Raw genomic sequence first — 25,595 nt, 5'->3', positions numbered from 1 at the left:
ATTTATTAATTACTGTTTTGCATCAAACCATCTATAAAGAATTACCAGAAATCAAATTTTACGAAATTGGTAAAATGAACTGTATACCACTGAACAAAAAAAAAGAAAAAAAGGAAAAAAAATTTAAAAAAACCTTCATGTACTTTTTGAATGTACAAATTTCAGAGATTATGTTTTTGTTTTGCCATCATAATGTGTTTTAAAATTATATGGTTTAGGAAGAAATATTTCCTATTTCAACTTCTGTTTTGTCCCTGGGATAAAGATATGCCCCAGTTCTTTAACTTCCAAAACTGTTACGGTATTTGTTTCATCAAGCAGCATTACAAAAGGTTAAGAACTCAATTATATTTTTGTTGTGTTTTTCTTTATTGAACCCTTTGCCTTTGATAAGTACTAATCAAGTCACAGCACTGAAATGAATCCCATGGCTGGGTTTACCTGGTATAACAGGCTGCCCAGGGCAGTGCGGGAATCACCATCCCTGACAGTGTTCAGAAAAATGCGTGGATGTGACCATGGACATGGTTTGGAGCTGGGCTTGGAAGTGCTGGGATAACAGTTGGGCTCAATGTTCTTAAAGCTCTTTTTCAACTTAAATGATTCTGATTCTGTTCCGGGGACAGAGGGCTACTGAGCGCTGTGTTTGGGGGACAGGGAACTACACACCGCTGTGTTTGGGGGACAGGAGGCCCGAGAGCGCTGTGCTGTGGGGACAGGGGGCCACAGAACGGTGTGTTCAAGGAACAAGGGACTACACACCGCTGTCCTTGGGGGACAGGAGGCCCCAGAGCGCTGCGTTCGGGGCACAGGAGGACCCAGAGCACTGCGTTCGGGGGAGAAGAGGCCTCAGAGCCCTGTGTTCGGGGCACAGGCGGCTCCAGCGCTCGGGACCGCTCCGTGCGCTGAGCGCGGGCGGTGCCGCTCCCGCAGCGGCCGCCAGAGGGCGCTCCCGCCCCCGCCCGCCTCTTCCTGCCCGGCCGACAGTAGGAGGGGTTCCCGGCGGCCCCCGCGCCTGACGACTACATCTCCCGGCTGGCAGCGCGCCCCAAACGGCCGCCGGGCGCTCGTGACCACCGGGCGGCCAATCGCGTGCGGCCCGGGGCCTTTACCCGCCCCCGCCCCGCCCCGCGGTGCGTCCGCGATCCGAGCGCTCTAAGATGGCGGCGGTGGAGCCGGTGAGTGCCGCGTTCCCTTCTCCCGCCCGCCTTTCCCTTGCCTTCTTCCTACCGCATCCTGATCCTCTTCCTCCTCGTCGAGACGCCGCTCCGCCGGCCGCGATGGGCGAGGGCGCGGCGGGGCCCCGGGCGGGCGGGCAGGGAGGCAGGAGGCGGCTGGCCGGGGAGGCCGGCGAGGAGCGCACGCTCGCAGGGGCCGGGGCGGGGGAGGGGGCGGCGGGCGCTGTGGCTGTGCCGGCACCGCCACCCCGGTGCGGCGGCCGCGGCTCCGGTGGGGCCCGGCGGGAGCGGGGCCCGCGGTCCGTCGGCGCCCATTGTGTGGCGCCCCGCCCGCGGCCCCGGCGGCCGCCCGGCCCGCCCGGCGCATGTGGCGCGGTGGGGGTGGCCATGTTGGTTCCCGCCGCCGCGGCGAGCCGGGCGGCGAGGGGCGGCTCCTCCGGCAGCGGGGAAGGGCCGCGCTCCCGGCGCGCTGTGCCCCGGAGGCCCCGGGAGAGGCACCGCGGTGAGCGAGCGCGGGCTCGGTAAGTCACAGATGCGCTGCTGGGGCAGCCGCGACAGCAGCCCGGCTGGTGAGACTCGGCAAACGAAATCGTCTTTGCCAGATTGTGTCATCTTTTATTCGAGGGGTGTTTGTTTTTTTTTCTTTTCAGACCTTTCATGATAATTCAGTACCTCTTTTTTTTTTTTTCCAGGTGATAAGTTATGTTCATGGTATTATGCTCGGTCTTACAAACGTAGCCCCAGCCCGCTTCCATAATGAGCTGGAGCAGCTGGAAGTGATCCAAGTACAGTTGTTGTTCTAATCCCACATGATTGTGTATCATGAGGAGAGGACAGCAGAAGACTCTGTTAGGGTTACAAGAAAACACAGTTAAAGAGGGCTGGTGTCTTGCTCCTGTGCATACCAGCTGTGACTGAATAGCCAGTGTGCTGTTTGGGGAGGCTTTTTAACATTTAGACAAAGTAAACAAAGTTTGAGAATCAGTGGTTTTATATAAAGACTAATTTTGCCCTTTTGTGTTAGGGGCGCTGACTTTTCTCTTAATGGTTTTCTTCTGTGGACCAAACCCCGTATTTTTACCTACAAGGAAGAGATTGACATGGGTCAGCATTTATAAATTGCATGGCAGCAGTTCTGTACAGGGAGAGTGTCATTTGTTAAAAGTGCAAGACAGACCACCAGCAGCACCTTTCCCATGTTCTTCAGCCAGTGCTAAACACTTGTTTTCACTTCCAAAAGCTGATCTTTGAGTTGTTGCCCACATATCTGAGGATGAAGGCTTCCTCTCAGTGCAGTGCTTTGTGGTGACTGTGGAGCTTAGTAGGAATTGCAATAAATAATTTGCAATACAGCCTTTAGAAATCGAAATTACTGTGAAGGCCTGTGCCTTGTGGCTTTCTTTGCTGGGCTGCTGACACAAAAACTGTCTTTGCAGCATTTTCTCCATTAACTCCATCTGCACATTGAGGTAGATCTGACCTAATGTAGCAGAAAGTAAACAATTGGTTTTGTCATGCTGTGTCCCAGCAAGATTGATTGCCCAGATCCAGTTCACCATGAGCAGTTGTGCTGAACCCTTAAAAGTAGAAGATGGGGCAACACTCACAACAGTTTAAGTAATTAACGCAGTTGTTGAATGTTCTGCTGTAGCTGCAGTATGTTCACATCCAGGAGTCAGCTATCACCTGTGCTTGCTTATTTTCAAATTGAAGTAAATAACAAAGTCTTTGTTTATTGTCCTTGTAGGTGGCTTCCTTCTCCTGCCTAAGCCCAAAGTTAGACTTGTGTAGTGACTGAGGTCAGAGGTGTTGCAGAAACACTGCGTGCTTTGCAGCTGAACAATTTAATTGCATGTGTGCTTAGGGATTACCTCTTCATCATAGGGAGTCCTTTCTGTTGCTCATCTGCAAAATTGACCTGGGTTTGTAGAGATGTCATCTGTAATGCTTTCCTGGTGGGAGAGTGTGTCTTGGGAAATGAAAATACAACTGAGTATGGATTGGTTTTTGGTTTTTTTAATACAGGCTTCTACTAAGGTCAGTGATGTTTCAAGTGCTGTCATGGTTTCAAAAGTAGCATACATTGAAAGCCTTAAGAGGCTTGAAAAATGTTTCAGACTGTTAACAAATACAGAAACTTGAGTTGAGAGTTCTGTAGAGAGTCCCATAATAGCTGTCAAAAAAGGAAGATTATTCCATTTAAATACTGACCAATTTCACTGTGGTTTACTTCACCACTGTAAGGAGGGCATAAACCTTTGCAACACTGACAAGTTAAAATTCTCAGTTTTTCTTGTGATGTCTAGGTTTTTCTTTTAAAAATATTCAGATTGATTTTTGAGACCATGCAGAAGTGTCACCTGTTAGAGTGCTCATACAGCCTTTGAGGATTAAATGTGATCAGGTAAAACCATGCAAAAGTCCACAGCAGAACCAGTAGTAATGCTTTAGTAAATAGTAATTTACCAAAGGTGACTTTAAAATGTATCTGCACAAAGCCTGTAACTTCTAGGTGCATATGAATCTCATCTCTCATTGTGCAAATTGGAAATGGCATCGTGGTTCTTTTGTATTTTTGCTTAATGGCAGTTATTGTCATAAATGCGATTCTTGTAAATTTAACTCTGTTTTTTTAGCCTACAACAGTGACATTTCAGGTATCTGTAATTTGAAAAGTGCTTGTTTGAGAAGGTAATCCTACATAGGTGGGAATCAAAACTATATTTAAAAGAAACTGTTATCTCAAGGGGTTACAAGCATAGTGGTATAGGATCTTAAAATTCTGGAAAGTTCATAATAGCTCCTAAAATTCCATGTAGGCTGGAAGGTATTTATTTTGCATTATTTGCAGAGTGTAAGTGTAATTCATCTTCAGACTTGCTCTTGTTGCTGGGTATTTCTGCTGTGGAAGTCTGTGACCTGCTCTGCTTGAAGTCAGTATAGCATTGAACTGCAGTATTGTGCAGCTGAACACAGTTGCTTGCTCATGGCATTTTTCTGAAATGATACAGGATAGATGTACCTTTCATGGTATTTTATAATTGAGGATATTTATCATAAGCTTTCGAATTTTAAGTAACATATCTGAGTGAGTATGGAACTTCCTCTAAGAGGAGTATGTTGTACATCTTGTAAATTTTTTGAGATAAACATTTTTCTGAAAGCAATTTTAAATAATTACATTTCACATAGCATATAAAATACCGAACTTATTTCAAAGAAATGCATAAAAATAGTGTATGAAATCAAGCTGTGTTTCATTACTGGTGTGGAGGTAATGCATGCAGGTGTGGAGGTACATGGGAAACTTTTTGATGGAAAATGTGTCCATTTTGACAGCTTTCTAAAGATTAGTTTGAATTTTGAGGAGATAGAGGGGAGCATTAAATAGGGGATGTTGGTAGAATGCCTGCATTGTGAAAGAGAAATGCAGACTTTAAATGTCAATTAATGTGACTTGTTCCTCAGCTAAATTGTCTTTCAGTTTTAAAATATTCTATAGTCAAGGTTAAACTTGAGTTTGGAAGCTGTTTATTGTCTTGCAGTAGTCCTCGTTTATTGAAGTTTAAAACCTGTTCCTGTATAGGACACTGGTGTAAGGAAGGTGTGAGTGTGTGATGTGCAGATGTGAGTGTGCTGTAACACAACTGCTGTTAGTGGCCTTCACCTGCCAGTTGTCCTTGATTCTGTGTAGTAGATGTGAGGCAGAAATTTTAACTATTTAAAAGTCTTTTTTTTTTCTTTTTTTTTAGTAGAGGTTTGTTTCTCTTGTGCTCTGAGCTGTTCATCAGATAACCTGTATGTATGACATCCTTTGCAATCACTGGGCATACCAGTAGTAAATCCAGTACTTTTTCTTTGAGGACGTCTTTTGACCATTCATACATTCTACATTAAATTATTTTCCAGAGATTGAACATATTGTTACAGAGGATATAAAATTCTCTGTTGAACCAGAGGCTCAGTATACTTGTGAAACATGGAGGTCTTTTGTGTAGGAGTGTTTGGGGAGACTAGAGGCTTTTTGTTCTTTGAATCATCTGAACTGTTCTCCGCAGCACTTTTGGGCAGTTTTCTTGTCTGAGTGCTTTAGAAGTGACAGAATGTTCTATGTGGAAACTCATCCCATGTGGGTAGGTTTTGTGTTCCAGTAGCAAAGGCAGCAGCAGAGTGCAGGCTGGGGTAAGAGGTGTTAGCACCAGGTCATCTTGCTTAGGCAGCTGCAAAACCCTCAAAGATACTGAGGTAGTTTGATATTGCTTGTAAGCTGTTTGCTAATGCTAGTTAAAAGTTTGTGAGTTAAATGGCAAAAATCTGATGGGAATTTTCATGAGTATATAATCCATTTTGCAGAAGTTAACAGGGCTATAAAGAGTCTCTGTATCTTTTAAGTCTGAGGTGATATTTCCTAGAAAACCTTTGACCATGGAGGAAGTGTGTGACTTTTTTACTTAGTCTTTTATTCCTGTTCTCCTGTACACATGGTCACTTCTGTTGTAAAGTGAGGGGATGTCAGTCAGTTAAAATCAGGTTTCATGCTTGTGTTCTGATAGTGACTGCCTATCTAAAAATCTGTGGTGTTCTAAGTAATGATGAATGCATTTAGGATATTTGCTCTCTATTATGCCTTGCTGTGTCACAAGTAGAAATCCTTTCTTTGTCCTGGTGTCTGGAAATCTACTTCACACTTTTAAATTGGTAACAGGTGGCTCTTAGTTCCTCTTTTCCAGTTGCTATTACACGTACTACATATGATTTTTACCATTGTACATTCATTCCAGAGTTGTGTGTCAAATCATCACTTGGTTTGTTTTCTTACAGGATGTAATGAATGCTTGTGGGTGTGCTTTAACTTATTTTTTTTTTTTTGTCCAAAATGTTTTGAAATAAACAGCTCTTGAATTTTGTGCTTTGGAAATTAACCTGTGGTGTCATAGCAGTTACCCACAAGACACGTAAGCACCAAGCACCAGCAGATAGTAGAAATTGTTTTTCCCAAGACATCGGGTAACTGAGGTATTTTAGAAGCTCTAAAGAAGAAGGTGAAAACTCCATAATGTCACTTTACTTTGGTTTAATGCAACAGACTTGGAAAGCCTCTTCCCCTAATTAATTCTCTTAGCCTTCACCAAGAGCACGTAATAGTGCCAGGTTATGTCCTTCTGGGCAGTAATTGTTGCACTCCAACTGGACTTGCTAAACAACTTCTGTAGACAACTAATGACATTAATGTGGTCTGGGCAGCATCTGAAAGCCCTTGGTAAAACTTAGTCAAGCTGCTTGTTTCCCTTAATAAACAAACCTGATGAAGCAGTTTTTATTGTAAATGCTTTGTTTCCTGTCCCAGTGACGTGCACACCTTTCTTTGATATGTTGGTCATTATGTGCTGTGGAGAAAGAGTAAATAACACCAATTAAATTTGCAAGTGTCCGAATCCAAGTAATTGCAGATATACAGAGTCATTAAATGCTGAGTAGGCAGATGTTTCATGGACTTCTGCAGGCTGATTCCTACATCAAAAACCATGTGGGTGGTGAATAAATGTCACTTAATTATGTGCTGTCTTGTGTATGAGAAGTGGGATTGGCCATGCTTTCCAGTTTATCTGGTAATACTACCCTATTTTATTACTTTTAAAAGCAGCAAACTCAGTGGTTACTTATAGAGTCAATTTTAGGTTAAAGAATACATTAGTTATGAGCAATGGTAAAGTATTATGAAGGATTTTAAATAAACTAGTCCAGGAACTGCAGGTGGAGTCAGTCTGACTTTGGTTAATAGTGTTGCAATTGCAGGGTTCCGAGCTGTGGGTTGCTAAAATGTGAACATTAGTTCATGTGATATATATAGATGTATGCAATTTCTTGTAGAATTTCTTGGATATCAGGACTTTAAATGGACTTTAAATACCAATTAACAAACTTAGATAGCTTCTATTTGACTAATAACAGGAAGTGCTTTGGTATACAAACATTTCATTTTGGTACTCAGAACAGTGCGATAAAGGTTAGATGAAAGGAAAGAGGAGCTGATAGTGATTAACCAGCCCAAAATTAAAATGGTTATTTTTCTGTTTTCCTTGATGGCTGTGGGAAACAGAAGGAAGTGAAAATAAGCTGGTTTAGGCTTCTCTCTGAGGCCAGGCAGAAATAATGTTCTTCAATAATAAGTTCTGTGTGTAGGGCTGTAGCTATCCTTGAATGGGGAAGCCTGGTGTTGAAAAAAAAGTCTCTTCTGGTGACATAGTTTTTGATGGGAGTGGCACAGTCTTGGGTCAGGGTCATTGTTAGGTGGGCCTTGGAGCTGAGCTGTCATTCTCCTGTTTTGGACAGGAGCTTGAATAATGGTTAGTCTGAGTTTCATGAATGCCTTGTAGCTTTCAGAATATCTAAAGAGACTTGATATTGTGGTGGTTTAAGTAAAATGCATGTGCTGAGTCAGATGTCTTCTGTTTGTCCAAAACCAGAATTTCATGTAGTTGTGTGAAGGATGATGATTATCAGTGTACCAGACAGGTGTTGATTGTATTTTTCTTTTTGTCTGACTGTGCTACCTTAATCCTTTCTAATGTAGTCTTTTGTTAGAAGTTATGAAACAGTTTAGCCCTGCATGTGCTCAGTGGCTTTGTATTGATTCTTCCATTTTATGTAGTTGTGATAATTCTGGAAGAGTGACCAGGGAGACTTTGGGACTAGCTCTTTGTATGTTGAAAGCTAGTTGCTGAGCAAACATGAGATTCCCAACTGAAATTGCTTTTGGAAGACACTCTGCATCTGCATTCAGCAAGAGTGAGTCTGTTTGATGTTAAAATTCCTAGTGTAATAGCATTTATAAATCAGTTGTGAATATTATATGTCACAGCTGCAGAGTATTGTGACTGCAAGCAAGTTTTATCACAAAACCTAGTGCTGTTCCAGCACATCAGCAGAATTTTTATTACTGTATTTGCACATGTAACTTTTCTGAATTTTCTAGTTAGGAGCCCCTGAAGGAACCACACTTTAAAATTTAGTTTTATATACTTGTTTCTTTGTAGTACAGATAGTGTGAAGGAGGAAGTATTGAAGTGCTTCCTTGGTGAATTGCACAGCTTCTGTGCACTGTCTGTCTTGTTCAGTGGGATGGTTTTGTGTGATTAAAGATGAATGATACCAAAAGTAAGTGGGGGTAACACTAGAAATTCTGTTCCAGATAGTAAGTTCTTCAAGTTCTATGGTTTTTTTGAAGGTCTGCTTAGCTTTTTATAGTATTACACTGGAGGAGATGTGACAAATTTTTCAACACTGCGCTTCTGTGGGTTTGTTAGTGATGATCCCTTTGGGAGATCCTCAGAAAGCATTTAGTTTTATTTAGAGGAAGGGAATTGTGCTATTGTACTGTGTAAATCAAAGCACTGGCCAAGTGCTCCTGTTAGATCTTGACATGTCGGTCTCTTCACTGTGAATGTAGGTGTTCTGAAATGTCATGAGGTGTTTTTCTATGTGGGCTGTTAAACTAGGCATACTTAATTATTTTCAACCATAAAGGAGTAACTTGTCTGATGTAAAGCATAATATCATGCTTAACAATGTTAAATATATTGATAATGAAAAGAAAATCCCTGTTAAGACAGATCTTCAGGTGTTATCCAGGAGAGTTTGCCAGCTGGGTCTGTGAAGATAGAGCAGTGTTATCACTTCAAATCCAGTTTTCAACAGCTTTGGTGTGATAAATGTATGTGGAAGTCTGGAGCAAACTGTTCCATTAATTAAATTGCTTAACATTACTTAATTCACTCCTATGCTATTTTTTTCTGTTAAAACCACAAAATTTAAATTAATTTTAAAATACTACTCTTATATTGCCACACTTGGTAATGTCTGGAGTCTTTGGGTCTACTGTACTTAGCATTTATTTATATTACTGAAGTGCTTCTTCTTTCATGGGGTCAGCTGTACAAGCATTTTTGTATTAGCTCTTAGGAAGGATCTACAGTCCTTCTGTGTTTCTGTAATATTCTAGCAGGTTAGGGAGGGATGGTGGTAACTGGCAGGGACACTTGGCATCACAATAAAGTTTTGTATCCCCGGGTTTGAAGGAAAGGCATTAGAATTTCAAATCTGACACAGTGACTTCTCAAACTGAATGACAAGCCTGAGGGGGTTTGCATGCAAAGAGAATATAATTTACTACTTTATGTTAAAGTATATTTAATATTTCTAGAGCTGTCTCTAGAAAGTTGAAAAATAACTCTTGAAATCCATCTAATACGTACTAAAGGAGTAAGTACGTTTATTTCAGTTGGAAGTTTGAGAACTGATGTGTGTTCAATCAAATTCTGCTGTTTGGTTCATGATGATGTAGCAAATACAAAGATAACTGCACTAGCTTGGCTTCTAGCTGCTTGCAGTAGCTGATTTTAGATCTGAGAGTTTTAGTTTTATCTTCTACTTGTATTAATAGATTTTTTTTTAAATAACAGAGCCTGTACACCTGTTTCAAATGATGCTCTGTCAGAAGCTGATAAAAACAATTTTCATTCTGAAGTTATTATTCTCTGAATTTATTTTAGATGTGCATATTCTAGATAACATAGATTGTGTATTTCTAAAATAGCACTCAAAACTATTTCAAAATTAGACAAGTATGTATAGTATACCATTTTGGAAACAAATTACATAGGAAGCAAATCACTGAACAGCAGAATGCAAATTTCTGAAGTTAGTGTTTATTGTAGGACCTGTTCAGATGTTGAAGAATAAAGGGATACAAATTGTGCTTCCATTATGCAATGTGGGCCCACAATCAAGATAAATGATAGGAACTCCTAGCTTCACCCTTTCTAAAGTAACTTTAGAAAACTAAATTACTTCAATAAAAATTGAGAAGGAATGTATTAATAACTTCTTTCTTCAAACAGGAAACCACTCCCAACCCCCAACCTGCAGAAGAGGAGAAAACCGAACCAGCACCTAGTCAGGAGGTTGCCAGCCCTGAACAGTATATTAAACATCCACTACAAAACAGGTAAATGGTACAGAAACGGATTGTAGTTTTGCCAGGGATAGAAAAATGCCTGTGGCTTTGCAGCTCTTGTTGACCTTATATTCTCTAGCAGTATTTTGGGAATTCTCAGGGGTTTTTTTTGAAGATTTTTGCAGTGGGGTTGCAGAGTAAGGAGAATCTGATCCAGATGTTAATATTCAGAGTCTTCTTCAGGTAGTGCAGTTACAGAGGCTGAAAACATTTGCAAGTTTTCAAAATGCAGCCAGGTACTTTGAAAGAGCATGACTGCTTTTAGTTGGAGGCAGGCAGAGCTTTTGTTGATTTTGTGTGGTGTATTTTAAGAGGCTGACACTACTGAGAGGAAGCTGCTGCCCACTAGAGCTGGGAAACCTTGCATTCTGCCTTGTACTTGGGTAAATTAAGGTGCTGGTGGTAAAAACTTGTAGTTAATATTATATTTCAAAGTTAGTGAAATTCAAGCCCTCTTAGAGCTTCAAAAAGACCATCTTGGAAATCATTTTCTCCAAGTGAGCTGATGAGTTACTGTGGAATGCTCAGTACTTACTGTTGGCAGGTACCTTTTACCAAGTGATATCTTACTCTCAGTTTAAGTTTTGAGCAAGTGTGGAAAACAGTGCTTCCCTGTAGTGCTATGCTGCATGTATCCCACTTTCCTTGTAGTCTTTCGGCTTCCGTCTTCCTTCTCTTTCTTCTGAACACCTTGACTAAATTGATGCTAACAGTTCCTTACAAGTGTTAGTGAGGCTATTACTGGAATGGAGTAGACTTTTACAACTAGGTTTGAAATGTCAGGAAGGGTCTCAAAACAATAGATTTGACACCTAGTGACTTAAATTAAGCTCTCTGCTGAGAGAAGATAAATATAGCCTAGTGCTAACCTGAGTTATTTCAACACTACTGAAATGATCAGAGTGGAAAAAACCCCAACTGTTTGATTAAATGCCTCATTAGGTGTCCTGTTCCAGCATTTTAAATTGCTGCAATGATGCTTTTTAGATTCAGAAAGAGCATCTTCGTGTGAAAGGTTCAATTTCGTCTTGATATTTGTATTCAGCAGAGATTTTTTTCATTCAGTCTTGTCTATATATGCTACTTTTAAAACTTGAAACAATCAATTTGTGGGCATTTGAGGTGGTTGCCATTAGTAAGCTGAAAATGCAGCTTGCATTTTAAAATTTATGCTTTCCTAGTATGTGAGTGGTTGGGAAGCTTTCATGTCATACATAGCTTTAGAGTGATCTAATTTGCTTATGTAACCTTTACAAGGAAATTACTGGCCAGGGAGCCCAGTTTGAATTGGTGTTGTTTTAGACCATTATCAGTTGTTTGTGGTAGGGGATTGCAGTTTAGCAGTGACAGCAAGGAGAAACATCTGAAGTTTAGAGTTTTAAAAGAATTCCAAAGCTATTTCAAATATTTGCCTTATGGATTGATAAAGTCTGCCACAATTCTTGTAATGAAAGCACAAGCATTGTTAGTCTGTAAAGAATTGATCATGTAACTTATTGATGAAAACTGACTTCCATGCTCATAATATATTAAGGTTTGAAATTAGTTTGAATATAACAATAGAAATAATTACATTTTTAATATACTTTAATTTCTATATGTTTTTATTTTGTTCCCCTTTAGATGGGCACTCTGGTTTTTTAAAAATGACAAGAGCAAAACTTGGCAAGCAAATCTTCGTCTTATCTCAAAGTTCGATACTGTTGAGGATTTTTGGGCGTAAGTAAAGATTTTTCAATCTGCACGATAATTTTGGGATTTGTTGGCAGTCCAAGTCAAAAAACCCATAAAGTACTCCGTTAACTGCAAATTCTTTGGTGTAATCTGAAATACTTGTAAAATTGAAGGTGAAGTCTGAAGAAAATGCAGATGGAGTTCTTCATCCTTTAAATGCCCATTGTCTTGCTGAAGCACTGCAACACTGCTTATATTCACGTGTATATAACAGGCATGTAGAACATTTAATTTGTGCAATAGCTATCTCATAGTAACATGAACCTGTAAATTCTGGTGGCCAACTGATTGCCACTTCCATGGCCCCACATTTTCCTCATTGATTAAATGGCTCATGTTGCATGTTCAAGAGTGCCTGAATCTGGAGCGTGGTAGTTGAGACTCATGCAGATTAATGGCATTCCTGAAAAAAATTTGTTGGAGGTTACAGAAGAAATTACCTTCATTCTAAGTTGAAGGTCTGTGAGAGTGGTTAGGCTCCAACAGCAGTAAAAAACCCCTGAAGGTGGGCCTGTGCTTTCCAAACACTTGCTTCAATCAAGATTTTTGCCTGCCATACTGCTAAAACATGGAGAAAATGCAAGTGCTGCAACACTGAGAGTGAACAAAAAAGCGTTATGTATTTGATCCTAGTGTTTCATGCTACATTGAGTGATAGGGTTCTTATTTTTGCATACTTTTTTTGGATGTGATCCCCATGGAGGGAGATGGAGTCAGAATGTAGTAATAGGACGCATCAGTGACCCATTAGCAAAGGGAGGAAAAATGCTTCAGCCTTTTCAGTAACTTTGTTGGTGCAGTCCTGACAGGGAATGGGATTCTGGGCTTGTAACCAGCTTTCCCATTCCTACTGTGGGGATGACTGCAAACTGTGATTCACTCAGCTGTCAGCAGTGGGGTATGTGATGGGCAGCTGAGTTGCTTGATGCTCACTACTACAGTTGGTTAAGGGTAAGTTTTTGAGCTTCTGTAACCAAGATAGTCTTGGTGATTGAAAAGTAATCTAGATGTCTGCAGTGAAGGTATAAAATCAGCCACCAGCAGTTAAGTTACACCTCCTTTGTGGCTGGAGTGGGAAATAGGTGTGTTGCTCTGGGGAGAAAATTTCAGTGTCAAGGTAAACTTAAAAGAGGCAAACTGTTGAATTTGTAACTGGTGTTACAAATTCCTTTGTGTGATATCTCATTGTTAGAACATCACATTAATCAATTTTCTTTTTGATGCTGAACTGTGCCTCAATATTAGTTGGTCTTGGGCTACAGGTTACTGTAAAATGTGCAGGCCTCTTTCTGAAGTCTGACCTGTTAGGGATGAAAAAAGGCATTTATCTCCTTGTTTGAGGAGGAGATACTATGTACTCCTTTGATTGTTTTTCTGAATTGCACGGTTGTAAATTTAATTCTGAATATACATTTTATTGTCTATCATCTGTTCTTGCCTTTGGAGTCCGTAATTTGAATTATCAGGCCTACAGCATTCATACCTAGAGTGCTGTATCAAATAGCAAAGCTGAGCATTTCTTCTAAAAAAACTCTCAGCAGTGTGAGTAGCCCTAGAAATATAAACAATTCTCCTTATTCCATGAATGTATTAAATACTCATGGACACAGAACCTCTTGCCATGAAAGCTCAGTGAGTTATATTCCTAATAACTTTGGACTTCAGTTCTAAATCTTAGAACTGGGTTTAAAAGAAGCATTGGAAATTAGTTTAAAAGCAGTTATGAGGTTCATATTCCATTTTGCTGCTTTAAGCCTAGAACATCTTAGTACTGATGCTTTTATATTGTTAAAAACACTAAAGAAATAGGGTTGCTTCTGAAATAACTTTATTGCTCCTTAATTTTTGGGCTTTGTTTGGTCATATATCTTAAATTCTTTACGAATTTTGTACCTTAAAACAATGCTTCGTTTCTAATCCTGCTTTTTTTCCCCTCCAATAGTTTATACAACCATATCCAGCTCTCTAGTAATTTAATGCCTGGTTGTGACTACTCGCTCTTTAAGGTAGGCTTGCTAACATTTTTTTCTTGAGTTAAGGATGGTTTCCTGACTAAGCAAGATACTGTCCAGTTATTTCACTTAAGACATTTAGGAATGTGGTTGGGAATGTCATAAAGGCGTTAATTTTTTTTTGAGGAAGTCCCAAACATTGTCTGAAAATCAGGTTGTCACTTTGAAATTGAAAACACTTGCTTAACACATATTAGACAGTAGATTTTAATCTGTGACTCTATTAGTCTTCATTCTACATTTGAGATACTTGTGCAAACAATTAAGTGTAATTTTTTCTAATAGAAAAGGTTGTTCAGCTCTGTCACTTGATGTGAAATGAGTTAAAATGTCTGTGGGAGACAGCAATGTTGCCCCATATTCATTCTGGGTACTGCTAGCCAGATCCACAGTACTCCTAATAATTTCTATACTACCAGGTAAATGCTGTATTACTTAAGCATGACATAGAAAAGTGCACCCAACATTGACAATAAGAACATTCTGTGGAAGTATCCAGACTAGTGAATAGGGAAAAGTATACATGAAATCATGCCTCAGCTAGGGCAGAGATCTCAACTGGGGATCTAAGTTAAATCCTAACCTCTTGGTAGTGCTTCTATCATGCAGCTTCCTTTCTGGATTCCAGCACCTCAGTACTCCCTAAACTGCTGGTGTCTGGTTCCTCCTTTGCTCATAAAATGTAGCTGCAGGCTGGGGCTCCTCAGCAGACTGTGTGCACTGTTTGTAGTGAAGAGGTTCTGCTGCTTGGGTTTGGGAAGGTAATGGTATTCTAGGTGACTGAGAAAGCTTACTAGAATTTTAAGAAGCTATAGGCCCTTCAGAGATTAGGATATCTATGGATATTGCTTGTATTTTTTGCATCAATTCTTAAATTGTGTTTTAATTAAGTGTGTGTATCTGCTCTGTTTGCTTATCATCAAGCAGTAATAATTATATAACTTCAAGGAACAGGTATAGAATTGGCAACTGCTTCAGGCTTGCAGGCAATCTCTTACTGCTGTCCTTCAGTTGTGACCTCTTTAAGAGCTCCTCTTAAAGGTGATAAGGTAGTTTGAGCTCAGCAGCTGCCAGTGAGGGTGTTATATTTAAAGTGAGATGACACCACTCCATCCTGCATGGGCAGTTCTTAGTGGGCAGTTCTTACAGAATTCCTCTGTTCAGACAATTACTTAGTTTTTAATGACTTTCTGAAGTGCAGCATAGCTGGTTGATACAGGAGTAGTAGCTGCCTGCTTTGCTGTATCAGCACATACAGAATCATTTAATTCAGTGCAGGACCCCGGGCAAAATCTGAATCAGATCTTGCTTTGAAAGGGTATCTTGTTTTGTTTGGGTTTTTTTTCTTTCTCCAACAATGAAAATTCTCTTATTTTCATCTTGCATGTGAAGGAAGTCGTTGAGAGAGACTGCCAAAGGTGTCTGTTTCAGTGAAATAATCTGTATGCATGAGTGAAGAAGCACTTGGCTGATCTTACACTGAGTGCAAGACATAAAATAAGGACTCCAGATAAAATTAGCAGCTATGTTCTGGTTTAATGCAGGGCAAAGCAGGTGGTTGTCTTTGCTTGTTGCCTCAGGATTTTTTTAAAATGTAATATGTAGCTAAGACTTTTGCCTGGACTGTGATGCTTCTGTGGAACCAAAAGTTCACTAGTGTGCACTTGTTGTTTTGGAAGTTTGATATTGGTGTGAGACAGTATTTCAGGACATTCTGGTATGTGTCTTAATCTGTACACTTCTTTCTTTTCTAACTGTTCCAGTTATCACTAGCCTTTTGGTGGCTCTTTAGGAAAATGAGATGGCATCTGCTTTAACTTGTGGCCTTTCCTTGCAGGATGGGATTGAACCCATGTGGGAAGATGAGAAGAACAAGCGAGGAGGCCGATGGCTAATTACACTAAACAAGCAGCAGAGACGAAGTGACCTTGATCGCTTCTGGCTAGAGACAGTAAGCACCAGTGGCAGCTGAGGAGCCTTGTGTTTGTGTGAAAATACATTTAACTGATTTGATATTTGGATGCTATGCTACTCTCACTTCTTGGCACCAGTGTCCTGTAGGGTTTTAGTCACAGGCTGTATTTGAATCATGTTTTTTCAATAGTGATCTTCATGTGGGTGTATTCTGTCTTAATGCTTCCTTGTAACAGGAAGAGTTCTGTAGGACAGATTAAGCTTTTCCCATGTAATGTACAGAACATTACTGTTGAGCTACTGTGAAAATGCATTGTCTTGAGTGCAACTTGCTGGTTCAATTGATAAAACAATTTGTTTTACAAATACTCTTAAAAAAAGTGAATAGTTTTCAGGTTTTGTCTTTGTTGAACAAGGGACTTTCAGATTTACTTTTTTCTTTGCGTATTTATCTTAATGCTGGGGTAAGCAATAATAGCTCATTCATCCTGTATATACACACCATAAAAATACTTCTTTTTTCCATTGCTCTTATCTCTTTGGAATAGAATTGAATGGTAAATTCTAGTGTGGATTGCAGTAAATGTATTACAGAAAAATGCGTTATCTAGGAACTGACTCAGAATAGCCTAAGACACTCTAGCATGATCTAGGATTTAGGGACACGGATTGCAGACAGGACAATGCACAGCAGTCTTGGCCAATATCTCATCTTTTGTCCTTGTTGTGAGAGGCAAGGAGTGTTGCACCCCTTTGAAAGGGAGAAAAGGCCTTCAGAATCAAAGCAGAGGTGTCCAAAATGTCAGAATTTCAGGATCTTTGTAGTCACTGTAGTTGTGATTTGAAGCATTGAGCAGTACAGTACTGGGCAGTGTGACTGCATGTGAACAAATTACCATCCTGCTGCATGTATTTGGCCTAATGCATGTGTGAGTCCTGACTGCTGATAGCCATGACATATGGCTTGGAAACATGTAGATAGACTGTGCAAACTGAAGGCTAGAGGGCTCTGCATTTTGCTTAGCAGTGAGCAATGGCACATAGCCTAAATACCCAGGTGACTGTGATAAGTGCCCTAAAACAACCTTGTCACTTCTAATTCCAGTAATTATATACAACCAATTTTCTGCAATAGAAATCAAAGTCTTTATAGCTCCCCTTTGGAACAAATTTTTATTATAATATAATGATCTTAACTATGAACTAAACTTCATTTGAGAAGACTTTTTTCCCTGTTGTGCAACACTCATGAAAAATGTACCTGAGGAGTGTTTATTGAGCATGGTAGTCATCTATGCTTGCATGTGAACTAAGACAGTTGGTTGATATTTTGCATGTTTGTGTGTTGTTTGATCTCAACTATTTATAGCTTGAATTTCTCAGTGAGTGTGTGCAGCCTGGAGTTGGGTGTAACATTTAAAGCATGTTTAGTTATACCTGATTTATTCATTTGCAGACTTTGTCCTTTTTGCGGTTCCTTGAGTAAGCCAGCCCTTGTGGGTCTGATGGGTACTGGAAGACCTGCTTTGTTTGAGAAGTTGCAAACATGTTGAATTTCCGAATGTTATAAGTGATACCACAAAACTGACATAACTGCAGGGTATTTGATGCACTGTGCAAGTGAAGGAAAAGAGTGCCCATTTGCAGATTCAGTGTGCAGAAATTTTTTTTTTTTTTTAATTCAGCATAGCCAGGTGAATCTGTCTCAAGCACAAGAAACGATTAGTTTTGAATATCAGGATTGCTTGTTCTACAAGTTGCAAGCTGAACCTTTTAAATACCACTTTTACAGTTAGCATGTTGCATGGAGCTGTGACCTTGCTCGGTCTGATGTTCCTGGCCAATTCCAAGCTTCACTGCTAGAAACCTGGGGGGAAAAATCTTGTGTTACTTGTGCACCTGCATTGGTGCATTGTATTAAACCCTGTTCAGGATCACTGATGCCCACTTTAGAGTTTATGGAAATGCTGAAGCTTCCTGTGTTGATCAGAAGTAACATTTCATTGGATAGCATTTACTGTCTGGCTGCAGTCAGATTTACCTCTAAATTGATAGACTTCAGCATGGAAATGAAACCTTATGTACCTGATTTTGTGCAAATAATCCTTAACAGATTCTTCCTAGATAATGGATGGAAACACCTAAAAGTTCAGATTGGTCCACCTGTTTTAGGTGTCCTGTAGAAAGAAGAATAGAGCACTTAATTCTTCTCCTGTTTTGGATTGGGAGGATGGGGTGGAAGGCAGCACTGTGGAAATGATCAGCTGTGTCAGAACTTGCAGCAGGTGGCAGAGGAGGAGGAATGGAAAATTCAGACTAGGAGGACGATGCCCTGCTAGAGTGTGTTCACTTGTAATATTTGGAACTTGAAATACTTGGAAGAAGACACTGCAATAAATAGAAAATGATTGCTGTGTGGCAAGTGGCTGTAGGCAGTAAAATGTGTTCCTCAGTCCTTGTGTACACTGAGTGCTTGCCTACAGAACAGGATTCTGACTCTGAACTGCTTTCTCTTTCACAGCTGCTGTGCCTTATTGGGGAGTCATTCGATGACTACAGTGATGATGTGTGTGGTGCTGTTGTTAATGTTAGAACTAAGGGTGATAAAATAGCAATATGGACAACTGAATGTGAAAACAGGGATGCTGTTACGCATATAGGGTAAGTAACTGCTTGCTGCCTCGGCTCTGTGGAGTGGAACCATGCATGTAAAGCCAGTTAGCTTGAGGGAGGAGGCATTTCAGGCAAGTGGAGCCTGTGTAGAGCTGTATCCCAAGCTTAAGTAAGTAACTGTGCCAAATTGTATTCAGTTCTTCATTTCTAAACTACTGTGGAGGTAGTGCTGCAGTACAGAGTAGTTACTAACAGATGCGCATACACAAATCTTGGCAAAAATTCTCATTTCACAACAAGGCATTGTAATTAACAATTGCAGATAATGTGCAATCTGTTCCAGCCTGCCAGTTTGTAAAGGTGAGTAGTCAGAGTAGAGCATTGATACAATTTTTTTCCAGGAAAGTGATGCTTGCAAATAAGGTAGGAAAGGTGCTGCAAGTCTTAAGCACAGAAGGATGTACACAAATTTGGGGGGGAGCTGTACAGTGATGTGCTGTGAAACTACAGCACATCCTATGTTTTGCTATGTTTTCCTATGTTTTGCTTCTGTTTAAGTACAGATAAAGTAATGCTGATGATTTGTGGGTTATTTGACTTGCATGCTGTAGTCTTTAAGCAGCAGTAGTTATCTCAGATTGAGTCTGTGCTATGGAAAATGCATGTTGTGCTCTAGTGTGTAGCAAGTATTACTGACTACACAGTTACTATTTACACAATTATGTGATTACAATTACTAATTACACAAGTATTTGTTGGGTTCTGTAGTACTGATGCTTCAGAATAACTTTCTGTTAAATTTGTCATTGTAGGCCATTTACCTTATGCAAACCAATGAAAATAGTTATTTTCCTGGCTTAGTGCATCTGTCTTAAGCCAAACTTGAGCTGTAAGACATAGCAGCTTACTTTTTTCACTACCTGATGACTCTTTTGATACTTTTTTTTTTTTTTGGGCCTTTAAGAATCTGTGTCTGCCTCCTACTAATAATTTAATTATACAGTCATGTTTCCAGGCTTCAGTGTTAAGTGTTTAATAATAAACAAGCAAAACTAAGGTATTCATCTTCTGCTACCACAATGTTGCAATAAACCTAGTAGGCACCAGACAGCATTTTAGAATGTTATGAACCATTAACTAAGGAGTTGACTCCTTTAGAGAACTGTGAAAAAGTTAAGATTTTTGCAAACTGACACAAGTACCAAGGTAAGTTATGTTGCCTGCTTGCTCCCATGTTACCTTAACTCCAGACAGGAGTGGCCATTAGTGACTTTCATCTCGCTCTGTGTGAAGGAGCACTGTGTGTGGGTGTGTTTGTGTCTAAGGCAGGTGCTGCTGCTTCTTTCTCTGAAGACATAAGATCCAAGGTGGTTTTTCTTAAAGCTTCTGTTGGCTAAGGTGCCCATGACCAGGTCTGGGGATGTCTGCTTTCTATCAGTAGTTAAAGGAAAGACAGCAACTCTGCAGCCACGATGTGTGGCATGATTAGAGCTGGCTGTTCCAGGGAATTGCTGTTTTCTTTGGTTCAGGTGACTTTATCATCTCAGTAGATTTGGAATTGTGAACCATGAGTTCTTCATAGCTGTTTTGTTTTTGTATGTGGAAATACAGCTTTTTGGTTTAATGATACTCACATGAATGCAGTATAGAATCCCTCCATTTTGCATTTATTTAGGCCTGTTACTGTTAATTTATTTTTTTGAAGAGCTTGTCCTATTATGTGGTAGTTTATTTTTTAAAAAATTACTTGGATTTAGATGCAATACATGAGAAAAATCATATTTCAAGTCCTTTATTCATATCTGAGAAATTGTTTCTAAATAGGCAACTTTTTTTTTTTAATGGTGTCCCCAGATCTTAAAAGCAGGTGTCCTGATGCTAATTCCTTCTTAAGGACTTTGCTTAAACTGTTGTTTTATTTCTTTTCCTCTCCAGGAGAGTATACAAGGAAAGATTAGGACTTCCTCCAAAGATAGTGATTGGTTATCAGTCCCATGCAGACACAGCTACTAAGAGCGGCTCCACCACTAAAAATAGGTTTGTTGTTTAAGGCGACACCTTCTGAGTATTCTTTCATAGGAGACTGCGTCAAGCAATCGAGATTGGGAGCTGAACCAAAGCCTCTTCAAAAGCAGAGTGGACTACATTTAAATTTGATTTCCATCTAAATGTTGCTAAGATTTGTGAGAAGTCTCATTCGCCTTTGTCTTGTACTTCTATGTTCAATTTTTCTATTTTGGCTGAAGTAACCGTTACCAATCGGAATTTTAGTACACTTCATCCCCCAAATCCATAAGTGTGTTTCTGGCCCACTCTGTAATAGCTTGGTAGAAACATTACTATTGCAAAAAAATAATTTGTTTATCCACAGTATTCAGAAAAGAAGTTGCATTTCTGTACCTGCAGGAAATTACTCTGTTTTACATTTGCATTGTATGCAGTAAGATTTTGCTGGTTTGGAAAAGAGTATGGTGCATACAGTTTTCTAGCAAAATTTTTTTATACAGCATCATCTTTGCTGTAACCTCTGCTGATGGCTGCTAGATTAATTTATTTGTTTTCCCTATTTGATAACATTAGTGATATTTTGATTTCAGTTGTTTTTGCTCATGTAACATTTGGTGAAGAATCTGGGAGTATGACAAAGGTGGAATAAACATGAATTTTGTGCATTCTTTGGTAATTTTTTGGTTTTTTTGTAACATCAGAGCTTTGCTACAGATTTATGCATTTCAGTCAAATCAGTGATCTTTTTGTGTGATTTCCTGAACATAAATGTGGATTTTTTTTTTTTTAATGTAACACCATAATTTACATTCCTTACTAGAAATAGTATGTCTGTTTTTGTATCTTATGCTGTATTTTAACACTTTGTATTACTTAGGTTATTTTGCTTTGGTTAAAATGGCTCAAGTAGAAAAGCGGTCCCATTCATACTAAGACAGTGTACAAAACTGTAAATAAAATGTGTACAGTGAATTGTCTTTTAGACAACTAGATTTGTCCTTTTATTTCTCCATCTATACAGCAAGTATTTGTACCTCTCGTGACAAGGCAGTCTCTACTGTGGCTTCTATTGTAGTGTCTTCCAAGAAAGATAAAGTCTGGAGCTATAGTCTGTTGAAACTTTTAATAAACCTATTAGATAGCACCCTAAATCACAGTGGAATTATATCCATGTGGCTACTGTTCTTTCTTAGTGGTTGGTCTAATTGATCATGGTTTGTGTTGTTTCTCTTTTGACATCTGTTTTATGCCCAACCAAGAATTTTAAGGGTACAGAAAGCCTGTTGAGTTTCAGGTAGGAGCTACAGTAAAAGTGCTTCAGTGAGTGATTCTGCTCTAAAGATATAATGCATAAAGTACAAATAGAGCATCACAGAGTCATGGCTACAAATAAAAGTATGAGTATCTAGATAGCTTGCTATTACATATGTCTGAGTAGTTGAAGCTTTGTTTCATTGTTTGAAAGTTACTCCAGAAAGCTGTTAGTTTACTTGGAATTTCACGGGATGGAGGAGACTTTAAAGGTCAAGTTCACTTATTTTGAGCAAAAAATGAGAAGCTTGTTCTTTCCACCTCTTAGAGCATGCAGCAAAATCAGTGCTTTATTACTGATTTCTTGCCTTTTTTTTTTTTTAAAGTGTGTGATGTACTTAAAGATCTTGCCAGGGCTGTGGAGCCTTTCTTCAGCTAAGTGTCAAGGCAGGTGCTTATTGGGGTTTTTGTCTTTGTGATACCTGATTAAAGCGAGTTTAGTCACTGGCAATGAAGCTTCAGTTGCATCTTCCTGATGAAGGCACTCAAGTGTCTGCGTGCTGAAATAGACTTGAACACTTTTCTTGCACATTTGTTCAGAAATGTGTCATAAGGAGCATATCAGACTGTGCCAAAAAATGTCTGGATCATTATTACAGCTGTTTAATAAATACGCTTTGAGTAGACATCTCTATCTAAAGATGCTATTCCTTCAGTATTGGGCATCACCCAGGATATCTGTGAATGTGGAGAGAGCTGCCTAGGCTGTTTGTGTGCTGGTTTCTGTGGATTCTCGTGTAACTGGTTGCCTGTCCTGATTCAGCAGGTGTGAGAGCAAGTCAGGTTTGTTTAATAGGTCCATTGACAGTAGAATATAGCAGTCCATGCCTGTTTCCCAGCTTCAGCTAATCATCAGTAATGCTTGCGTGCACGGGAATGTGAAGATGAATCAGCCTCCCGAGTGCTGACTGTGTGTGTAATTTGGGAGCATGGCAGCTGGGCTCCTTCAAAGGAGTGTCCCTGGAAACAGTGGTAGTGCTGCCCTTTTGTAAAGAGCATTGACGTTAACCTGAGTGCTGTTGTGAGAACTACAATAGTATTGGGTTTGTTCATTGCACTCCAAGACTGACCAGAGTATTACTTAGGGTACAAGCATTTTGTTCATCTAGAAAAGTGATTGATAGGGTTTTTTTGTATGGCCTCAGGTTTTTGAGCCTGAACCTATTGAAGCAGCCAGCTAACTTGCACTGTAGTATGAAAACTGCAGGCAGGTTGATGTGAGGCTCTCTGCTGCTCACATAACAACTGCGGTATTTTTAGAAGACTTGAGAGGAAATTAGCTGGCATGGTTGCTTTATCAAACATACCACCTATGCCTTTAATTCATTTTTAGAGGAAGCAAATAACCACAAAACTTGTTTTCTCCAGCTTGCAAATCACTTTGTGCTGCATACTAATGTTCTTCTGATTCTAATGGTGTAGTTTGTATTTGTGTGCTGAGGGAGAAAGTGGAGAGCTCTCCATTCTGCCTATTACTGTAACAGCCACAGGCTCAGGACAGGACAAAGCAGTAAATGTTGAAGTATCTCCTATTGCTGCAGAATATTCAGTGTCATTAAACTCCCAGCTAAAGGGGAGGCTGTTGTCAGTGTGTGGTTTTAGTAAGCCTGGGAAGACTACAGAGTAAATGTGTAAAGCATCTTTTTGGAAGTGGGGTTATGTGGTACAAAACCAGAGCAAGGAAAGACAGCAGAAATGGCTGTGCTAGAAGAGCTGTAAGGATGTGCCAAAATGCAGCCTGTGAAGATGGGGCAACAGATAAACAATATGTGTGAATTGTCAGCTTCTGAGTTTAACGTTAAGTCTTGGACTGTGCAATGCTTTTCATTGTCACTTCTGTTTGTCCTGCTGCACTGTCACTGTCTTGTCTATCAAGTTGTCTCTAGCTCAGGAAACTTAACTTCAGTGTTACCCAAATTCTGGAAACTTGGAGTAGTGGCTTTTAGCCAAGCTTGGAGTGAGCTCACAGCTTCCATCCTACCTAATGGAATCCTTTCTTACTAAATTGCTTGGAGAAAGCACTCTGGACTCTATTCTGGGACTCTTACTAAAAGCAAAAAAAAAAAAACAACTAAAATTCTGCATTTTAGTCTCTGGAAGTGTCATGGATCTTCCATGTGATATGTGACCTCCCATGTTTCCAAGAAGCCTATTTTTTCAGTCTTGGCTTGATGATTTTAAAACTAGTTTTTAAGAAATCCTCTACTCAAGTACTCTACCAGACAGTTAAGCTTGATAGTTAAAACCATAAAACTTTCAGGCTGCCTGGCACTTAACTTTTAGATGACTTTGCCCTCTTGAAAACAGTCAGTGGTTTCTGCAAAATTTTTTTGCTAATAGGTTTTACTTAGGTCTTAAAATAACTTTTTTTTACTGTAGACTTTGTGCCTTTTCCCACTGGGCAAGAAACAGACAAATGGAAATGACATGACCAGGAGGAAAATAGGTATAACTATTTCATTTTGAGGCATTTCATACCTGTCCATCTAAATTCTTTGGAGGGTGGAAGTGCAGAGTGCATTAGCAAGCAGTGTGGAACCAGCCCTGTGGAAGGCACCTGCTGCCCCTCTCCATCATTGCTGCAGAGCTCCAGGAGCTGTTCAATCCCAAAGGCTTGAACAAATGGCTTGGCTGTTTTTGGTGTCTTTGTGGGACACCCATTCACTGCAGCTGCTTGAATAGATTTTCTGTCTTTTAGCTCTTAAAAGTTTTGTATTCTGCCAGAATTTGTTTTCAGGTGTCTTGCTCTGGCACTGCAGCAAAGCCTTTAATAAGCACTTAAATTCCTTCCCCTGTGATAAGAACCACGGTCGCTCTTCCTCTTGCCTGGTGGCTGTCTGGCACTTTCCCAAAAGACTATGGGATTCCCTCCTGGCCTTTCTGTTTTGAAATAAAGCAGGTTCTGATGTCCAGAGCTAAATGTGAATTATGGCTGTGCACATGAAGGTTGTTATGCTTCCCAGCATTAACTTATTTTGTGTGATGCCTTAAATATAAAAACATCCTAGCTGAAGTCTGCCTGTTGTTATCACTTTGCCTGCTAACCAAACAACTCAGATTTATTTTTTTATTTATTCCCTGCTAGTACTGAGCGTGTGACAAGCTTAGCTGTGAATTTGTGGGGTTTATGACTGCCTATGCTTTTCTTGTCTCCATTTTTCTAAATCCTGATGCTTTTCAAGCCTTACTAAAACATGTTTAATAAAGGGAAAAATTACACTGAGTCTAGTCACTGCTTTTTTTAGTCACTGTGATACCATGGAGAATTCCAGGTGTTGCTAAACCCAGATAAAGACCGTGTGTGACTTTGGCATAACAATCTGCTTATGGGATTTCATTTTTTATCTCTAGCCATGTAAGTATGATAATAGTGAAAATGATACTTGAAAGTGTGTGTGAATATATCGTATATAAAGGAAAAATTACTCATCTATTTTTTCAAAGTAGAAAACTGTTTTGTTATTTCTAAAAGGTTTCTTTGACTTTCTGTAATGAATTATTGGATTTTGCTTACAATAGGTAGTTTAGATCAATCTTTTTTCCTATGTTGTGCCTATTATTGTTATCAAAGAGTTGGAGCCAACCTCATAGGTTAGGTTTGGCATTCTTTGAAGTAAAGCTAGTTTTTGAGCCTTATCTTCCTCCATATGTACAGGGTAGTTTATCCTAGTGCATCTCACCCTGAGCCGTACAAATACGCAGAAAATATAATGGGAAATTGGAAGGTACTACTTTATTTCTGTAGTTTGAATGAAAATAAAGTTTCTGAGGAAACTAATGTCTCAGCTTCTTGACTCTCATATGGGATGC

The 25,595-nt window shown here is 39.7% G+C and overlaps 2 protein-coding genes across 23 annotated transcripts in view; one reads left to right on the top strand and one right to left on the bottom strand.

The window, feature by feature from the left end:
* The first annotated feature begins 1,032 nt into the window (after positions 1-1,032).
* Positions 1,033-25,008, top strand: EIF4E (eukaryotic translation initiation factor 4E). 3 transcript variants are annotated; one of them, XM_077177106.1, is made up of 7 exons: positions 1,033-1,178; positions 10,079-10,185; positions 11,818-11,913; positions 13,871-13,934; positions 15,778-15,891; positions 18,376-18,515; positions 20,403-25,008. In XM_077177106.1, exons 1-7 carry the CDS (start codon positions 1,161-1,163, stop codon positions 20,515-20,517), a joined length of 654 nt encoding a protein of 217 aa, XP_077033221.1. In that variant the 5' UTR covers positions 1,033-1,160; the 3' UTR covers positions 20,518-25,008. The 3 variants fall into 3 exon arrangements, 2 of the variants coding, with proteins under 2 accessions (XP_077033221.1, XP_054489267.2); XM_054633292.2 differs by lacking the exon at positions 1,033-1,178 and adding an exon at positions 1,880-1,963; XR_013182039.1 differs by lacking the exons at positions 1,033-1,178; positions 13,871-13,934; positions 20,403-25,008 and adding an exon at positions 1,217-1,699 and having other exon boundaries at positions 18,376-18,410.
* Positions 8,782-25,595, bottom strand: part of LOC143693944 (uncharacterized) — a 39,992-nt gene continuing 23,178 nt past the window's right edge. For 7 of the 20 annotated variants that reach the window (XR_013182023.1, XR_013182024.1, XR_013182025.1 and 4 more), the window contains one exon: positions 17,079-17,721. The gene's annotated coding sequence lies outside the window, so the exon portion shown is untranslated. Of the gene's footprint in view, positions 8,830-11,906; positions 12,332-17,074; positions 17,722-25,595 lie in introns of those variants that run through there. The other 13 variants (XR_013182037.1, XR_013182036.1, XR_013182035.1 and 10 more) reach the window with 9 other exon arrangements.

This window comes from Agelaius phoeniceus, chromosome 4 (genome assembly GCF_051311805.1).
Source record: "Agelaius phoeniceus isolate bAgePho1 chromosome 4, bAgePho1.hap1, whole genome shotgun sequence".
In the NCBI taxonomy this organism is placed as follows: domain Eukaryota; kingdom Metazoa; phylum Chordata; class Aves; order Passeriformes; family Icteridae; genus Agelaius; species Agelaius phoeniceus.
This window is presented reverse-complemented; position numbering and strand designations above follow the sequence as displayed.